The sequence below is a fragment of the Poecilia reticulata genome, chromosome 20 (assembly GCF_904066995.2).
Source record: "Poecilia reticulata chromosome 20, P_reticulata-male-v2, whole genome shotgun sequence".
Classification (NCBI taxonomy): domain Eukaryota; kingdom Metazoa; phylum Chordata; class Actinopteri; order Cyprinodontiformes; family Poeciliidae; genus Poecilia; species Poecilia reticulata.
Window position 1 is genome coordinate 4,347,266 of NC_088849.1, and position 18,382 is coordinate 4,365,647.

The 18,382-nt window shown below is 39.4% G+C and overlaps 1 protein-coding gene across 1 annotated transcript in view; it reads left to right on the top strand.

The window, feature by feature from the left end:
• vstm2a (V-set and transmembrane domain containing 2A) overlaps nucleotides 1-16,821 on the top strand; it is a 97,927-nt gene extending 81,106 nt beyond the window's left edge. Inside the window, exon 5 of the mRNA XM_008438497.3 lies at nucleotides 13,285-16,821. Within this exon, the coding sequence (XP_008436719.2) occupies nucleotides 13,285-13,361 (77 nt within the window). The 3' untranslated portion in view covers nucleotides 13,362-16,821. The remainder of the gene's footprint in view (nucleotides 1-13,284) is intronic.
• The last annotated feature ends 1,561 nt before the right edge of the window (nucleotides 16,822-18,382 follow it).

Below are 18,382 nucleotides of genomic sequence, written 5' to 3' on the forward strand. Positions count from 1 at the left end.
TAATCAATATATTCATTCTCCCTCCGTCTGTAGTCATTCTTTCAAACAGCTGAACTTTGTGAAGTGAATAGATTAAAGTGTGTTTCTGGTCATACAATCTAATATCTGCTGAGGACCTTTGCAGCTCCTTCAGGGTTATCAGTTCCTGCTTGGCTATCGCTAATATACTGCCTTCTAACTTCTTGATCTTTAAAAAGTAGTGTTCTGTCTCGGTGTTTTTTGCTGGTGCTTCATGGCGCAATACTGCTTTTTTTTTTCTTTTTTTCTTTTTAGAGTAAGGACTGTTGTTAATCTTGCCTTAAAGAGGGCTGCTGCTTTCCTCTAGCGGTCATTGGGCGATGGGCAGGTTGACCCTGCAGGTCACCACTGAGTCAGGAAACAGAAATAGTTTGTTGTTTAAATTAATTTCAAGTAGCATATTTTGGACAAAGCTATAACAATGGATCTTTTTTGTGAAGTGTCTGTGTTGCTTGTGTTGCTAATTGGCGCTGTTTGTAACTGAATTGAATTGACAAGAAAATGTAAGTAGCCATAAGTGGTTAAATATTAGGGTGTAATATGATTTTAACTTGACCTATTGAAACAATACAATGTTTCTTGTTGCAGTGAAGATTTTTTTTAACCTGTCAGCTAGTGGTTACAGGATTTCCCTTTAGTCCTTCTCTTGGATCAGTTGCTTGGCGTTCACATTTGCATTCAAACCGCACCAGACTTCGCTATTATGGTCCATATCAGAGTAGAGTTCAATGGGCTCAGGGTTGGGGACCATTGCTCTAAGTCATCTATGATTTGAAAAAAACAACTAAAGTAGCCTTTTTGCATTTGCTTTTGATTAACTAATTCAATGTACTAATACTTGGTTTTATTCTTCCTCTGTAGGCCTGCAGAACCTTATGATCTACGTCTTGAAAGATGCTAGATAAATGTGGTTTTATGTACTTTACCGTCTTACTTTAGCTCCCCGTTAAGACTTTGTCACAGTGGCTGAGAACACTTGGTTATATTAGTATTAATTTGAAATTGCTTTTCAGAGTGAAAGACACAAAGCTATAAATCATTTGTTAGCACTGTAAGTATAATTAGGTGCTGGCAAGGTTAATGGTTGTTTCTGTTTTCTCTTATCAAATCTAATAAAAAAGCTCGCAAAAATCAGGGCTGTTATTTTAGCTAAAAATATTGCCGTCTGTGAACTGGATGTATTGTTCCACCCTTTCTTGTTTTTGAAGCTGCTTGGTTTCTTCTTTAATTGGCTTACAGGCAGAGTCGGTATGCCACGCAGAGACACAGATCCTCTGTCACAGGCTGAGGCTTAAAAGTTTCAAAAGCCTAAGAATTTTCTCTATCAGGTCACAAATTCGTTTGTATTTGTGTGCAAATACAAATACAAACAAACTGAAACTGGATTGAAAGAGTGATGGAGATGAGTGTGATGAAAAGGGGTCATAAGAGGGAACGAAGACACAAAGGATGAATCTGTGGAGAAGATGAAGTGAAGATCAGTGGATTATTAAGGGCTTGGCTTTAAAGCTGCAAAAATAATCATGGTTATGTTGTCTGTATCACACGAAGCAGCCGGTGATTATTTTTAGGCCAGCTGCATTCCTCACTCGTCTGACATTACATTTACCCTCAGTCACAGATGAACTACCTGGATGCTCAGTAATAACATCCACTTTCATATACAGTAAGCACTCAGACAACCTGAGAAACATGGCTGGGGCGCGCACTCAGTCACTTTGAGACCGCATCACTCGACAAGCCAATCAGACAGCAACTTTTATGAAAGACCCGCCAGGCAAGTAAATAAGCAATTCAGTGAGAGCGTCAGCAGAGCAGCCAGCCAGCCGGTGATCAGCAGCAGTAGATGGAGGTGGCATGGAGCCAGTTGGAGCTCTCGGTGGAGGTGCTGCCGTGTTTCACCTCCCTGGCTCGCTGCACCCCGGCCGTCTCGACTGGGCCTGCAATCGATATTCGCCTCGACGTTTCCAAAGCCAAAAAAAAACCGTTTTGGCAGAACACTGAGTGGTGCGTTGGGTCAACGAGGATGGCCGTTCAGCTCGCACTGACAACGTGTGAGCGCACGTCTCTGCTGAATCAGGTGGATGCTCTTCCTCATTACGCCTTAGCAGAGTTCCTGCACGGGTGGGAGGAAAACGGCAAAACTCAAAGAGCGCCAGGCACAGGCGTCTTTTAAAAGCAAAAACGTTTCAGCGTTCGGCTTCCTGTCAGCCTCTTTGACAATGAGTTGTGAATTCCTTCCATGGCTTGTGAAGAGAGAGTGACCTTGTCAAAAAAACTGTGAGAACGAGTAGGAGGAGGAGGCTTTCAGCTGCTGTTATGGATAAATGACAAATGGACTAAAGTGGTCAAATAGCCTCTCTTCAGACGGAGTTTTTGTGTTTTTACGGCTGTGTTCCTGCACTCCTCTTGCCCCCTCATCCCCCCACCCCCATGCTCTCCAATTAAAATGCACAGCAGTGTATCAAAGTACAACAATAACTCATAAATATTCTTCCTTTGTTCTCTAAAAATAGTGCTGGAGCTGGAGCTTTACCTTTTGGGCATGGTCACTGGTTTGGTTAGTTTGGAGATGAGAAACTGCTCATGCAAAGGACAAACAAATCCAGAACGGGATTTGATTTTTAAAGGTTTAGTTTCCTAACATGTCTGGAGGATCAGAGGGAAGACGAGAATCTAAGTGCAACCAGCAAAAGAATTGAGACGAGTTTTAATTAACAATGAAATCTACTCACTGCTGTGTCAGCAATGGGATATTAAACCAAGACAGCAAAACATTCAGACTTCCCCCTAACAGTGATGAGGAACGTCAGAGGTAATTATACTGAGGGGAGTCCACAGCCCCGAGAACAGACAGAACCGACCAGGAATGGCTCCTGCCAATATGATATAAACCTCAGGTTCTATTTTTACCTGTCTAAGGTTTTCTTCATTCCCAATTTTAGTGTTTGCTATACCTGCTTGAGTACACTTTGTTTTGTTGTCATGTCTTTTTTATTTCTTTCTAGACCATGAATCTGTTAAATCAATCAATCAATCAATCTTACTTGTATTCTTTCCATATCTGCCTTTGAAACCTTTGTAACTTGACTTCCCTTCATCTTCAATTCTCTTTATACTTGAATTTGGAAGTGCTTCAAGCTGCAGTATGTAACTTTTATTAAAAAAAATATGTATTTAATCTATTTGCTTTTGTTATGAGACATATAATCTGATTGATCTCCTCCACCTTGTCCTTAATGTTGTCTGAAGAAATGTACCACTCCTGACCAAAAACAACCCATCAGAGCCAGGAGAAGGGGCTTAGTTCTGTTAGTCAACCTAATATACTTGTTGCCAAATGTGTTAATTGTGGAGAAGCAACTCATTGTTCCAGGAAAACCGTTTATTTTTGTGTTTTCCCCTGACAGAAAAATGTAAGCTGACACACATTTTGTGCCTTTGGTTCCACAATGAAGGATTAATTTATGCTGTCTACAAAAAGTATTCATCCCTTTGGATGCAAATCAGTCATGATCAACAAAATTTGGCCAGAGCGCAGTTACTGTGTGTCAAGTGATTGTAGCATAAAGACAGCAGTGTCTGGAAAGTCCATTCGTTGGTTCATCAGTAGTCCTGACTACCATTAGGAAGACAAAATACTCCAACCAATAAGATAAAAGGTAACTGAGAGGTATCAGTCAGGACATGGAGACAAAACCTCTCTAAGGCCCTGAGCATTCATGGAGTTGAGTTAAATTATCATGAAGACATGGGAGGAATATGGTCCATGTGTAAATCTGACTACATGAGGCCATCTTCACAACCTGTGCAAGAAGGAGACTAACGAAAGAGGACACCATGTTACCATGTCTACACTAAACGAGTTCCTAACTTCAGCAGCTGAGATGGAGAGATTCTGCAGACGACAACTGATGGTTCTTCACCAGTCGGAGCTTTATGGGAGAGAGGCATTGAGGAAACCACTGTTGAAGAAAAGTCAGATCACAGTTTACCAAAAGTCACGTGGGAGACGTGAGCTTTCTTTTTCTTGCTGAGCATGTTTTGTTTTTTTCACAGTCCTTCTTGACATTTCTAGTGAACTCCTCAAGTTCGCCTCAAGAGGAAAAGTGATAACTGAGCCTGTAGGGAGAAAACACCTTCTGTCTGTCACACATCTTCACTTTAATGGATTGTGATGTGAGGAAGTATGAGAAGCCATTTTAAACATTTTAAAAGCTTCAAAGCTTCACCAGTTCGGCGTCGCTCTCTAGACATCCCGGCCGTCCAGTTCGGCCAAAAAACCTTTGGCAACTGAGCTGTTATTTTGAAGAGACTAAACCAAAAGTGCTTTACAGTCTTGCATCTCCATGTGACAGACACTCTGGAAATTGGTGGAGAGAAGAGCGGAGTAAATTTTTAGCAGAGAGAGAGAGAGATGGACGGAGAGAGAGAGAGAGGTTTGATGAGGCAGAAATTTGCAGAGTAATTGGCAGCAGGATCAGTTCCTTGGAGCGTGCAAGAAGACTGACAGGAAAAACACACCAGAGGAGACATGGAAAGCAAAATGGAAACAGGGCTTGATACAACCCAATATTGATTTGTGCACTGGTAGGTAATTCTGTTTTTGCAAGAGTGGATGTGAAAATGATTTTTTTATAGAAATCCTGTTATATGGTGTCACTAGTAGATTGTTTATGTGGTTTGAGGGAAAACTCAAACTACAGTAGAAATATTTATTTGTTGTTTTTTTCTGTTAAACATGGAGATATAAAAAATTCTTACAATTCAACAAATTTACATGAAGAAATCAGAATGAATTTTTAATTACTCAGTCCGACCACTTTTAGGAATCAATAACCGTCACTGCAACATAATCAACTGATGTACAAAGCTAAATACAAGTTCACAGGAACACAATATATTTTTGTCATCAGCAAATTAAAGAAATAATCATTAAAAATAAATGAATAAAGCAGAAGATGTCACATTTATAAATATAAATTATAACTTATACTTCTAAGGTACGTCACACAGAACTCTTTGAATTTTTATTGCAGTTTTGATTTCTGTACACATTTAAACTCTGATGCTGATCAAAACGGCACACTCTGGTCTGACTACAAGCATGTCTCAGTTCGGTTGAAGTGAACTCTGGTGTGTTGTGAATGCATATGTGGACCACAGCCCAGGGCATTCTGGGTAAACGCAACCAAAACAAAGATGAGAGTGTAGCACAAGCAGGAGAATTGGCTCCTGGTCTTTTCCCAGAAACAAAACAAATATCCTCAAATATGACGCTGCCCCATTTTTGTTAGCATTTCGTAAAGAAGGAAATTCTGCTCAGTGTCTTCTTCAGAGGTTTCTGTGTCTTTTCCTTCAGTGGTTCTTGGTGCAGTAAATGGGGGGTAGCTTGTTGTTCAAAGGGTTTGCTTCATCTGAAGCAGTGAGAAAAAGAACCACAGCAGCTGAAAATGTAACAAATGTTGCAATTTTGGTCCCCAATCAAACCGAGTCTAGTGGACTATGAGGTTTGAAAAAAACCCTTAAAGTACCTCAGTTCCTGGTTCGTTAGGGTTCTGCTTTTGATCATTCAGTCTACTCCCTGCTCATGATTATCATCCTCCTCCATCTGTAAGTCAACTTTATCCATGTCTTGTTTGTGTTCCAGAATTTGATCCAGAAAGTAATTGCCTGTGTGGACGCCAAATTATGTGCAAATGTGTAACAGCTGCATGTTACAAGCAGGAAAGCCAACATATACCCCCAACTTTTCTACTGAGAACAACAAACAGATTCCTGAATTGCTCTTTGCTGCAGACATCCTGCCAGGTTTTTACACAAAGTGGTCCATTCAGGGACAGAAGCTCTCTGCAAGCAACAACTGAAATTTGCAACAATCCCTCTTTTTTCTTAAATAAGTGAAATCTTCCCTTAAGAGATGTGACTTTTTGGCTGTCACAGTGGTTCAGTATTGCAGTGTGGTGTTGAGAACACAAAGAAGATGCTTTTGTGCGACAAAGTTGTGGAAATGGATAGCTTTCACATTGAGGTTATAAAGGACAGCTTTTTTTAGCTACGCTCTTTGAAACCTTTTAAACTATTCTTTGCTTTTCTTAAGCCATTAGTCGTAATGTTCTTTTACTTAATCAGTGAAAAGCTACTGATCCATTTGAAAACATGACTGGCTGTGTTTAATTAAGGTAAACTCACACAGCAAAACTTTATTCAACACATTTCTTCATCGACAAATCACAAAAGCACAACAATACCAGCACTCTGATCGATACAACTGTGACTGTGATCAAATAAACCTGTCGTTACCTTTACAGGTCAAAAGTATAAAATAATGTAAAATAATGTAAATATTGCAACACAAAATGTACAAGTTCAATCAAAGATTTTGTCTTTCATATTTAATACTAACAAGGAAGAACGAAAGATCCATAGTTCTGAATTTCTAGAAATACTGGAGCTCAAAAACTGCTTCCATTTTGCATATATCATCTGGTTTCTCTGTTGCAGAAACACAGTTGGTGGCAGGTGCTTTAGTTCACAAAAGGAAGACATTTATTTTGGGAAAGTATACAGACAGCATAACTGGAAAGGCTGGAAAAATTGACAGAATGGAGCTGCTTGTGCTTTAGAGAGTCCGCTTATAATTCCAAATTGCTTTGGGACGCGCTTCTCAAAGGATAGAGATTCTTAAAAGGAGCTGGCCGATGGACAGAAAGTCTATGGAAGTGCAAGGCTCTAAAGTACGACAAACTTTTCTCTGAGAGAGAATGCCGAGTTCTGAAAAGTGTTTGGTAAATGTAGTGAGCCAGAGGCATGGAGGTCAAGATGAAAGAATAACAACCAAGACTGCGAAGTCAAAAAGAAAGCTGAAAGAGATTCCATTGGCCATAAGAACCCTTCACAGCTCTGCAAAACAGAATGAAATATCTTTGTTCTGCCTCTATAACTGTTGATAAAGCTTCTGGTGAATTAATCAGGAGAGGGGAGAAAAGTGGTGTACTGTCAGTCATACGAAGACTTTTAGTTGCTTGTACATTTTGCAGTGTTTGATAGTATTTGATATTTTGTGTATGGCTTACAAAATGAAAGATTACTGATTGTGTTAATTGTATCTCACTAAGATGTATTTGATTGTGCTACACTGTCTGTGCCAAGAAACTCACACACTCCAATGTTCTGGTGGCCTGTCTTTGGCTTTGATTATGGGATGTATTCACTGTCTCAATAAGCTTTTTGCTTATTCATTTCCTGCCAAAGTAGTATTAACTTTTCTTCAAAGTATGGTACAGTTAGAATGCTCTGCACACTATTATCCACATCCCAAAATGTCTTATTAGATACAGGGTCCGGATCCTGTGTTGTGGGCGACCCATGTGTGAAAATGATGTCTCACATTTTCTGAACATTTCTGGCATTGTTATTTTGGAATACAGCCGGTCTTCAGGGGAGACGAAGTACGCTGATGGAATAACCTGGTCGTTCACTTCATTCAAGAAGTCTGCTGACTTGATCCTTTGGGATCATAATTAATATTGCTGAAGCTGAACCTGACCAACTGCAGTGAGCCCAGATCATATGTCTGCCCCTACAGGTTTATACAGTAGACACTTCCCAGGATGGGTGCATCACTTCATCTTTCTCTCTTCTCACTCTGACGCGCCCATCACTCTGGAAGAGGCTAAATCTGAACTCAGACCACATTAACCGTCCTCCGTTACTCCAGAGTCTGAACTTTACGTCTAATCTCTTTGTAATTAAAGTTTATTCCTGATGAGCCTCTCTGAAAAGTGATTTCTTACTTCTTAATGTTTAGTCCCATTATCTTAAGTTCTCCTCCCATTGAAGGTACTGAAATGCTCTTATTATTATTATTATTAAGTTTTTTTACGATTAGATCTTTAAAAACATTTAAGTGATCACCGATTCTGATCACCCAGGATTCATTGCTGGTCATATTTCCTCTGGGAAGATAATGGCTCCTCACTTTCCCCCCAGGTATTTATATTATGAACCCAATTTATTACTTATAGTAATCTCCTCAGATGTTTCCTTTAATTAAAACGTTCAGATAAGTTGACCCTCCTTAAACAGACTAAAATCTTCTCCATGGCACAGGATAATTCTTTCCAATGAGAAGTTGGGGTTAAATAACTTGTTGCCAGTTGAAACGTAACCATCCATGAAGTTATTATCCAATGAGAGGCTCTTTCACTTTATTATTTACTTAGTGAAATGATGATGGTTGGGTTTTTTGTAGGCACACTGCTGGTTGTGGAAGTTCTGCTGAATGTGGATGTTTCCATCATGATTAATGCTTTTTAATATCTGAAAAAATATCTGAATTTATTTCAGATATTAAGAGTTCATCTTTAGACTCTCAGGCTCCGTCTAACGAACACAGATATTTAGCTGCACTGATCTTTACTACTGTGTTTTCACCTCTTCTATTTTTGGTTAGACTTTTATTTTTGGTTAGACCTATAAAATAGCTCATTAGTTCACTTTAGGAAGCTCTGAAGACAGTGACATTTTATGCATTTTAGCAGATTATGACTAGTCATAATCTGCTATTATGCATAATATTCTGCTAAAATGCATGTCATTTTAGTTACATTTAAAAAAAATTCATTTAATCAAAAATAGATTAAATAAATTAAGATAAACCACACACTTTTACATTTTTTGCCATGTTAGCTAACACTTCCACTCTTAGTCAGTCACACTGTGATTAGATGTAAAATTGTGTCCATTTACTTTAAAGTGCTAAAGGTTCTCCTATATATCCTGAACCGATAGATGATAGATCTACATGCATTTATGGATCAGAAGAAGCTCTGAGAGGTGGAAGGGAAGCTCCAGTTTTTAATAGTCTGATCGATATCAACTCAGATTAAAGAGATCTGAGACAAAGAATTTAGCTCCAAGCAATCAGGCTCTGCCCTTTCGACATAATGAGATATTTGTAGACTTCCAAATAATAATTGTTAACATTTAACAAAGATTTTAATGACACAAAGCAGATCACCCAGGGTTCCTTAACTTAGCAGATGCCACAAGCACTCCGAAAAAAAAAGTCAGCTGCCGGGTGTGTCCCAACAGTTTTTTTTTATTGCCCAATTATATGAAGTCATTGAACTCCATTCTGTCTATCTCACATTAACATTGGATAAATCTATATTTATTTAGTCTAATGTCATGTTTTGATGGGTGACTATGCAGAAGGAGGAGCTCACTCACAGTCATACACTGAAGAACTGCCACTGACTGTTGGAAACCCAAATACAGCTTTCATTTTTGTTCTTTGCTGTCCTCAGATTCCCAGCTAAATGTGATGTTAGGTTATGTTTGGTCTGGACCGTCTGGCTCTCCAGTGCGGTGCTGCTGCTCCTTGGATCCCCTCAAACCAAATGAGATGTGATTTTGAGGAATATGCTATCAAAGCCTTCCGTGTCTGTAGAAACTTCATTCCCTCTTCCCCCACTCCTCTTTTCCCAAATCCAGACAATCCAAAGCTGAAACACGGAGAGAAATGTGTCCCCGTGGACGTCCTCTTAAAACAGTTGCCCAGAAATGTTGCAAATGTTTAGATGACTTTCATAAATATTAAATGTCTTCTTTTTTAAGATCCTATCTGGAATGACACAACATGCTTTTTGTTCTTTGTTCTAAATGCACTTTCTATCTCTTCTCTCTTTCTTTCTAAGACTGTTCTGGCCTGTGTGAGCAGGTGAGAGTTCACAGTCAGGACTGTTTGCGTCTTGTTGAGATAGAAGCAGCAGGTCTATGACTGCCCCAAACTGTCAGAACAGATCAACATTATTAAACAACAGTTCCATTCTGGATCTAATGTCACGGTCTAGTTGGAATGTCTCTTCAGTTTGTTCCGTTGCCTCTCTTTGAAGATATTTAGAGCTGTTGAGGGTCAGTTGTCTGTCTTGGTACTGTTGACTGTCCCAATCCCCCTGGACATTTTTGCATCTCTTTATAGTCAGCTGATTCATTCTCTAACATGTTAACAGCCGTTTTAATCAAGTCAAGTGGAACAGGCCCGGGATGGCTGACCCTTGGACCTCTGTGCTGCTGCAGTCATTACACACATTAAGTATTAAATGTTCACTCACTCTCTGTTAATTTCAACTCGGAGAATACATGAGTACCATTGGTGTTACGCAACAGACTTCTTCTCATCTATTATGTGAAAAGCTTTTAATGAAAAAATCAGAGCCAAAACAGATGGCTCACAGGTTTCTAGAAAAATACTTTCAAGGTTTTACAGATGTAATGCAGTTTGCATGTTTCACCATACATGCTTAAAAAACAGTGTAATACATAATACACGCGAGTACTCTTACAGGGTACCTTCAGAATACTTACGGTAGCCATGAGCTACTCACAGGACACTCCAGAATATTCTGGAAGTAACCTTTTAGGGTTCGTTCGAAGTAGTTATTGGAAATGGTTGGGGTACTTCCTGGATACTTTCAGGTTAGTTACAAGTTTTCAGCGTACTTATAGGCAGGGGTGAAAGTAGTTTTAAATTCTTGGGGGTACTATGACAAAAAAAAAAGTATATATATATATATATATATATATATATATATATATATATATATATATATATGAGACCTGTGCAGGGTGTACCCCGCCTCTCGCCCGGAACATTAGCTGGAGATAGGAACCAGCAACCCTCCCGACCGGGAGGGTTGCATACAGCAATGCATACAAGTAACTATCATAGATATACCACAGAGGCTAACATCCACCAAATAAATGGTGCTCCTGGATTGGCTGTTTTCCAAAGACCAACCAATAGTGTATCAAGTAGCATTGTGACTACGGAAAATACGGCTTTACAAGCTGTATTTTATTTTGAGTATCTAAGAAATGCTCTAAGAAAAAAAAAAGCTAATGGGCAAAATTTACGTGAATAAATTAGAAACATTTACCAGTGGAAACACAAATAAAATGCTTTTAAATGTTTTCGCATAAGGACCTCCTATGAACGAGACAAGCATGAAAGTTGCAGTGTATAGACAGATCATACCTGGACTAAACAATTTGACTCAGATTGAAGATTCTTGAAAATACTGTTAAACTTTTGAGAATTTCACTCTATTTGTAAAAATGAAAGAACTTCTCTGGTGTTTTGTCACCTCCCTAGAAAGAGTCATCAGTGAAGTACTTGAGAGGTACTTATTGTATCAAAGGAGAAAATCATATGCAACAATGACTACCTCCTTGTGTTGTTTATCCAACATCTTCAGAAGTGACTAGAGTTCAGTGTTAAAATCTGAATGCCGAGAAGAATGACGCACAAAGCGGCACCAGTCTGTTTAGTGAAACAGCAAAAAGCATAAATTATTCACCAGTGGTTCCTGTAGAGATTTTATGTTGAGGATATTCTCACATAACCAAAAGAACAAGTTGGTTCAGATTGAGTTTTATGTAGCTTCAGGTGTTGTCGTGGGGAATATAATGTACAATGAAGCTGCAAAATTAAGTCATAGAAAAGAAAAATCAAATTTTTTTCATTATGCATTTCATCAGCTTTTTACCATGAGGAGCAAGATTATCGACTTAAGAGCAACTGGAGTGCCAGAGAAAAACATAAAACATCATTTTAAAAATATTTTTTATCTTCTGTGCTTATTTGATTGTCAAATATCGCATGATGCCGTCAGTGTTGCTCACACTTCCTTTATGTGAATATAGAGTGGCCGAAGGGTGCAGTGGGAGGCTGAGGCCTGAAAAAGACAGAATTAAGTTAAGTTAAAGTCCAGGTCAACAACATGTTTTAAAAAAAATACATAAAAGTCAAGTTCATTCATCTAATGAAGTTATAATCAATATTCCGGAATAATCATACAGAATTAAATAAACAGAAGATTGATAGATGGATGAGGAGATTAAAAGGATTGTGGGCTGGAGCCAGTTTTGGTGGTTTTACTCATGCAGATAACATAGACAATTAGGCCTCCTCATGATTGAATATGAATTGATACATGGTTGGTTTAAAACATCTGGCAGAAGGTGTCGGGTTACTCCCTGAAAGATCTGAGGCAAGGTACATTTATTTGTAGAGCATATTTCAACAACCAGGCAGCACAAACGTTTTACATGATAAAACATAATGTAACAAACAAAACAGTGGCAAAATAAAGCAATGTAATGAAGTTGGAATGAATTTATGTTCATGCAGATATTATTATTGAAGGCAACTCCAAACAAATGTGTTTTTAGCCTTGAATTTAAACTGTTTTGCAGTTATATGGAAGTTTGTTCCAGATTTGTGGTGCATAGAAACTGAATGATGCTTCTCCTTGTTTGGTTCTGGTTTTGATGCAGAGCAGAACCAGAACCAGAAGACCTGAGAGGTCTGGAAGGTTGATACAACAAGAGAAGATGTTTAATGTATTGTGGTGCAAAGCCAGTCAGTGATTTATAAACTAACAGTATTTTAAAGTCTATTCTCTCAGTGGAAGGACTTTAGATCTGGGGTGTAGTTCTCCATCTTCCTAATTTTAGTGAGAACTCCAGCAGCAGCGTTCTGGATCAGTTGATCAGACTCATGAACACACTGTCGAAGTAATCAATGTGACTAAAGATAAACAAAAGGATGAGATTCTCTAGATCTCACATTAGTCCTCTAATCCTGGAAATGTTCTTCAAGTGATGGATAGATGTGGCTCTAAGGTTCAGGTCAGAGCTCATCACTACTCGGTTTTGTTTCTGTTCAGCTTGAAAAAGTTGTTGCACATCCTCAAATGTACCTGTTCTAAGCATCTGTTCAGTGATTGGCTGGGCTCAGAGTTACTTTGTAATATATTGAAGTGTATCATCTGTGTAGTCATGGTATGTAACTAATCTTATTTCTCGCTATAACCTGAGCTAGAGGGAACATAAATAGGAGGGTCCTAGGATTAAACCCTGGATTAAATGCCACATGTGACATCTGTCCACTCTGATGAACACTACCTATCATGTTGGCTGTCGCATGGCAAACGCCTCAAATAAACGGTTCCAGAATGTATGAAGCTACAGATCCAAGGAGTTTTAAATGAGCCATGTTGTTTAAAGTAACAGCACCTAGCTGGGAAACAGACATGAAATGAAGACATGGTTTCTAAGGTTATATTTTCTTCCTTATTAGAGCAACACTTTTAACAATATTTATTTCAAAATCATTATTTATAAAAATACTGTTTTTTTTAGCTACTGCTTAACCTCACAGTTGCTGATTTCCTCTGACCTCTATTCATCTTTTCCCAGGTACAAGAATATTGTCCGGCTCCGGACCTGCTGTCCTGCTTCTGGCGTGTGGCCTGGTGAGGGATGCCTTGTTATAATTTGAGAACAGTCGTGATTTGCTCCACGATGTTGGCCCAGCTGTGTGCTTCGAAAGCAAACAGAGGATCAAAAAAAAAAAGAAAAAAGAAAATTGCCTGTTTTACTCCCTTCGCCACCCACTGACCACAACCCTGAACTCCACCATGCGGACAGCACAGTTTGCTCCTCATTTTCTCGCCACTTCTGCTCTTGCACTTAGCACATTATTAGTAGCCACTATAAACACCAGTCACAACGGCAGCAGAAGGAGCATCTTTTCTACAGACGCCTGGTCGACGCCAGCAGAGACGCCGCCTAACACCTGGACTCTATCTTGTTGGATAACTCTCATGGAAGAATGACTTTCTTAAAGTTTTGCTGTTGACGTTTCTGTGTTCATTGCTCAAAAGTAAACGAGAAAATCAAGGAATCTATATTTGTGTAGTATATATGATCCTAGATATATGTCTGTTTTATTTGAAACACATAGGACTAATGTATGTGCTGTATACATAGCTGCTGCTGATATTGGCCATTGATCATTGTGAATAGGCACTCTAGCCTTCTCCAGATGAGATAAATCTAATACAAGTCTGTGTTAAATTAGACGATTGATGTTAACCTTTAAGTTAAAAGGGTCATTCTTTTCATTTCTCTTTCAGCCGTATTAGCCATCCAAATTTCAGATGTGCATAATTTTACATCCTGTTGGTGATTCATCATCAGAAGTGCATGCTTGGTCTGGAGGTTTTGAAGATTAGGAAAATATCTGACCTACATGAGCCGACATTTGGAGTTTAATGTTCCAATGTTTTGAACTGCAGTTTCTTTTTCTGTGCTAGCTTTGGTGTGAAAATAATGTCCTCTTGTCATTTTAATTTGTAATGCACCCTTAGTAGGAATAAAAAAAACAGAAAGTCACTATTTATGAGTTATTGTAAATCCTGATACGTGACAACTGGATGATTGATTCTGACCACCATTAATCTCTGAAATGTTTCAGTGGCTAATCACAAAGGAGGGATTTAATGAACTGTAGATCAGAAATGCCAACGCAGGAACACAGAGGATCTAGACCCTGACCACACCCTTGTTTAAATGCCAGGTATTCCTAATGTTGTATTATGAAATCAAGGTAAATCATGAAACGCATAAAACTCTTCTTCTGTGTTAAATGGGACAAATTCTACAAGGTCTAACTGCAAAACAGCCATCATTAACAGACTACAAACAAACTGCGATGCTATGTGATGTCAAGGTTTTTATTCTGTGCTATCAGGTCACTTTGGAGTTGTCAACCATTCACACAGAAGACCAATTACAATCGCGATCACCTCATTCAGCAGGAGGAATGTTCATGAAAAAAAATTATAAAAATCGGACTTCAGTAAAAAATTGGAATCGAGCTGCTGTGTGAACATAGTCTTAATTATGGTGGTTCATGCATGTAACTTAATCGAACATCAATCTTTGGCAGGGAGGAGGCCAATGGATGGATGAATGTAGAAAACTTCATCTTCTACACCACTAAGCAGGCACTGTAATAAGGGTGTGTTGAGTTTTTAGATTTGCTGTATTTTTACATTTCTCACAGATAATGTAAGCAAGACTGTGATGAAATAACAACCAGTTAGACAGAATTATACATGACGGCCTTCAAGAGAAGAGTGTTAGTTTTGTTGAAATTTCTTCTCTTTGATCTGGCCCTGCTACATATTTTACAGCTTTACATAAAGCGCATGTTTCCCAGGATATTTTTAATGTGCACCGAGGATTTATGAATGAAACGCTTTGACAATCTGGCACAAACACTGGAAGAGCGGCGGCTGGAAGAGCGGCGGCTGGAAGAGCGGCGGCTGCAAGATCTTTAACATGACCCGAAAACTAAAATGAATCTGTTATTGTTGACTTTTGAGCCCCATCCAGCAGAAACTCGGATTCTAATTCAAGCAGAAACAGCCATGAATGACAGAGCAGCAGATATGTGAAAGTTATCCTCCATGAGTACTGTGTTGCCAAAGCACTGCAGTTATCCCAACAATGAGATCAGCAGCTGATCAATAGCACATCTTTTATCGTTTATTCAAAACCCCAAACTATGAGGTGGCCAAACAAAATAAGCATGAATATGTAGCCCTATATTTGTGGTATGGCATAAACTAAGAACTAATAGGCAACAAAACAGCTCAACATGCAATAATCCCTCTGCTGTGTGTTCTCGAAATGCAAAACCTCACTTTACAGAGCCGAATCCCCTCTCCTGTATAGTTTATCACGTTGCCAAAGAACGGTTTAGGGGGAACTTGTTGATTCAGCAGCGAGGTCCACAGGCTGATGGAGCACAGGGTGCTTCCCGAGACCCCGAGACGTTCCAGCAAGACACGGCGCACCGTGCAGCACCGCACTGCACCGCGCCGCACAGGGCAGGAAGGGTCAGCCCGCTCTAATCCCTCTAATTCCAAACCGCCACAGCTAATCTACCATCACTGTCTCATTTTCGCCATTCTGCCGTGACTGGGGGACTGATTGTTTTTAAATGAGACCTGTTATATAATATAGTTCAGAAAGTTTATTTTGCAAGAAGAAAATAAAAATATAATAATTATAGTAGGGCAATTTATTTTCCAGAGATGAGAATGGGATCGTGATGCTGATTCCACTGAAAGTTTGTCTGAATGCTTTCGGAGAGTGTGTTCAGTCCGAGTGGGCGTTTTATCCAAACCGCCGTGTAAAAAAACTAACAAAAAAGCGTTACAGATCTGTATAACTTGTAAATGAATTAAGAAGCATGTTAACGTTTTATTTTCTGTTGGGTTTTTTTCAGAGCCATTTGAATAGGCAGAGGCCAGTGATGTACTGTATTTGTAACAATAGTACCATGTATTCATATTCACGTGTTAAGAAGTCCGAAGTGGATTTTACATCTCTTGAAAATGAACTTGCATAAGATGTGTTTTTGAGGAAAAAGAAGATTCTATATCCATATATATATATATATGTATAAATAGATATATCAAAAACATCTCCATGGTTCTATCCTATTCTAGGGGGGTTAGCTTGATGGTTCCTCCCCCCCACTTAACATTGAATAATAAAGAAGGAGAGACTGGAGCTTTGACTGAAATTGTATCGTTACTGGAAAGGTGGATTAGCTTCTCAGTCTCTAGCAGCTCACGCTCCGGCGGCAGGTCCTTCTTCCAGGGATGTTCTCTCAGACACATCGCTCAACGATCCTTCTGTTCTGTTTCAGGAAGCCACGCTCTTCATCCACTCTAAATGTGTTTGTTTCTTCTAATAATGTATCTCCATCTTTGATGCGGTCCTGTCTGTCTGTAAGCTGTCAGAACTCTAAAGAACTCTGGTTCTCTTTTTCTTTGGTATTGTGTGAGGCTTCTGTAATGAAACATTGCAACCGTTTGTATTATAATGACAGTATCAGAATAATATTTAAATAAATCATTTTCACAGATGAAATTCAAACACTGAGGGATCACGTCTGTTTGCACACTCGGCGATGCAGTAAATAGGCTGGAAGAGGCTGCTGACGGTGCTGAAACAACAAGTCCCGCTATCCGACTCGGTCAACAGATCGATAGACGGAGGATGGAAACCCTGAGCGCACTGAGAGAAAGAGCAACTCAAACAGTGTTTCAAAATACACACAAAATAAGTTAGGCATGCAAATGTAGTATTCGAAATAAAAGTGATTATATGGTTCATGTGACTTCAATCATTACCATAGTTACTAAGCTGATAACAACTGCCAATGTGAGCACGCCGCTCGTTATATCTCCATATGGTGAGGAACCCCCTTGGGACTGAACACACACTGGGACTGCTAGCATGAGTCAGCCCACAGCTGGTGGAAGTGACCCGTCAGATCCAGACGATCAGGGGTGAGTTGGCACCGTGTTCACTCCTGCTTGATTGGAGTGAGCTAGCTGGATGTGGGAGGGCCTCAAGATGATGGCATGGAAGGAAATGTATCTTGCTAGAAGGACTGTACCCGGGTGGCACCCTAGAGGAGATAAGACATAACTCTGACATGAGACCATCTGATCCCCAGAATTCTAATCCCTGATGACCCGAAGTCTTACTCTGAGGTTTCCCACACCATGATGCCAGAAGAAATGCTGACCCATCTCTCCACATTGATGGGTTTGGTCCAGTCCTCCTTGGTGCCACCTTTGGCGATGCTAGTCAGTGAGACACGACAACTAAATATCCAGGACTATGATTGTTTGTAACAAGTACCATTGGTCGTACTTGATTGGCATTTAGAGCTAAGTTTGCCGAGCCCCAACAGCAAAAAAGATTAGCTGTTCCACTGAGCTTAGCTTGTTATCTAAAGGAATTACATTGGAAAAACTGTCAGAACTGCCAGTCCAAACTGAAGCAGGCAGCAGTGAACCAGGAACATTGCTGGTGGCTAGTAGTGCTAATATCCATCTGGGAATTTAACTATATTCCAAAATTGTGTAAAATCAGTGATGAGCTAATTTCTACATACAAACTATCACGAAAGTAAAGCGGCTTTTAACTGCAGCTGTCACTAAGCTGTAGCTACACCAGGGCAGCCATATTTAATCTAAAGGGCAGAAACTTTTGCAACCATGTGCTTCAACCAATCATAGAGAGTCAATGGGTAGGAAAGGTTTCAACTTCCTATTAAACTACTGTTTCTAAATGTGTACTGGTTGGGTGATACTTAGAAAAATAAGCTTTACTGAGAAAGGTTATCACAAACGATAACAAGAAGAAAGACATTGGGTGTGGGGTAGAGACTGGTACCCTGGTCTTAAAGGCATCTGAGGCCTTTAAGACCAGGGTACCAGTTGGGCTTCTGCAACGTTTGGTTTGTGTTACATCATTCTTAACAAGAGCTTTTATATTCAGTGTGTTCAGATTGTAGTGAATTAATTCATTGTTCATAGTTTACCACCTGAACATTGTGAGTTTACATAGCTTACCATTAACTAGCTGAAAAGTCTAGAATTTTGATCAGTTCATTTAGACTATGTTTTTAAAGATTTTAAATCGT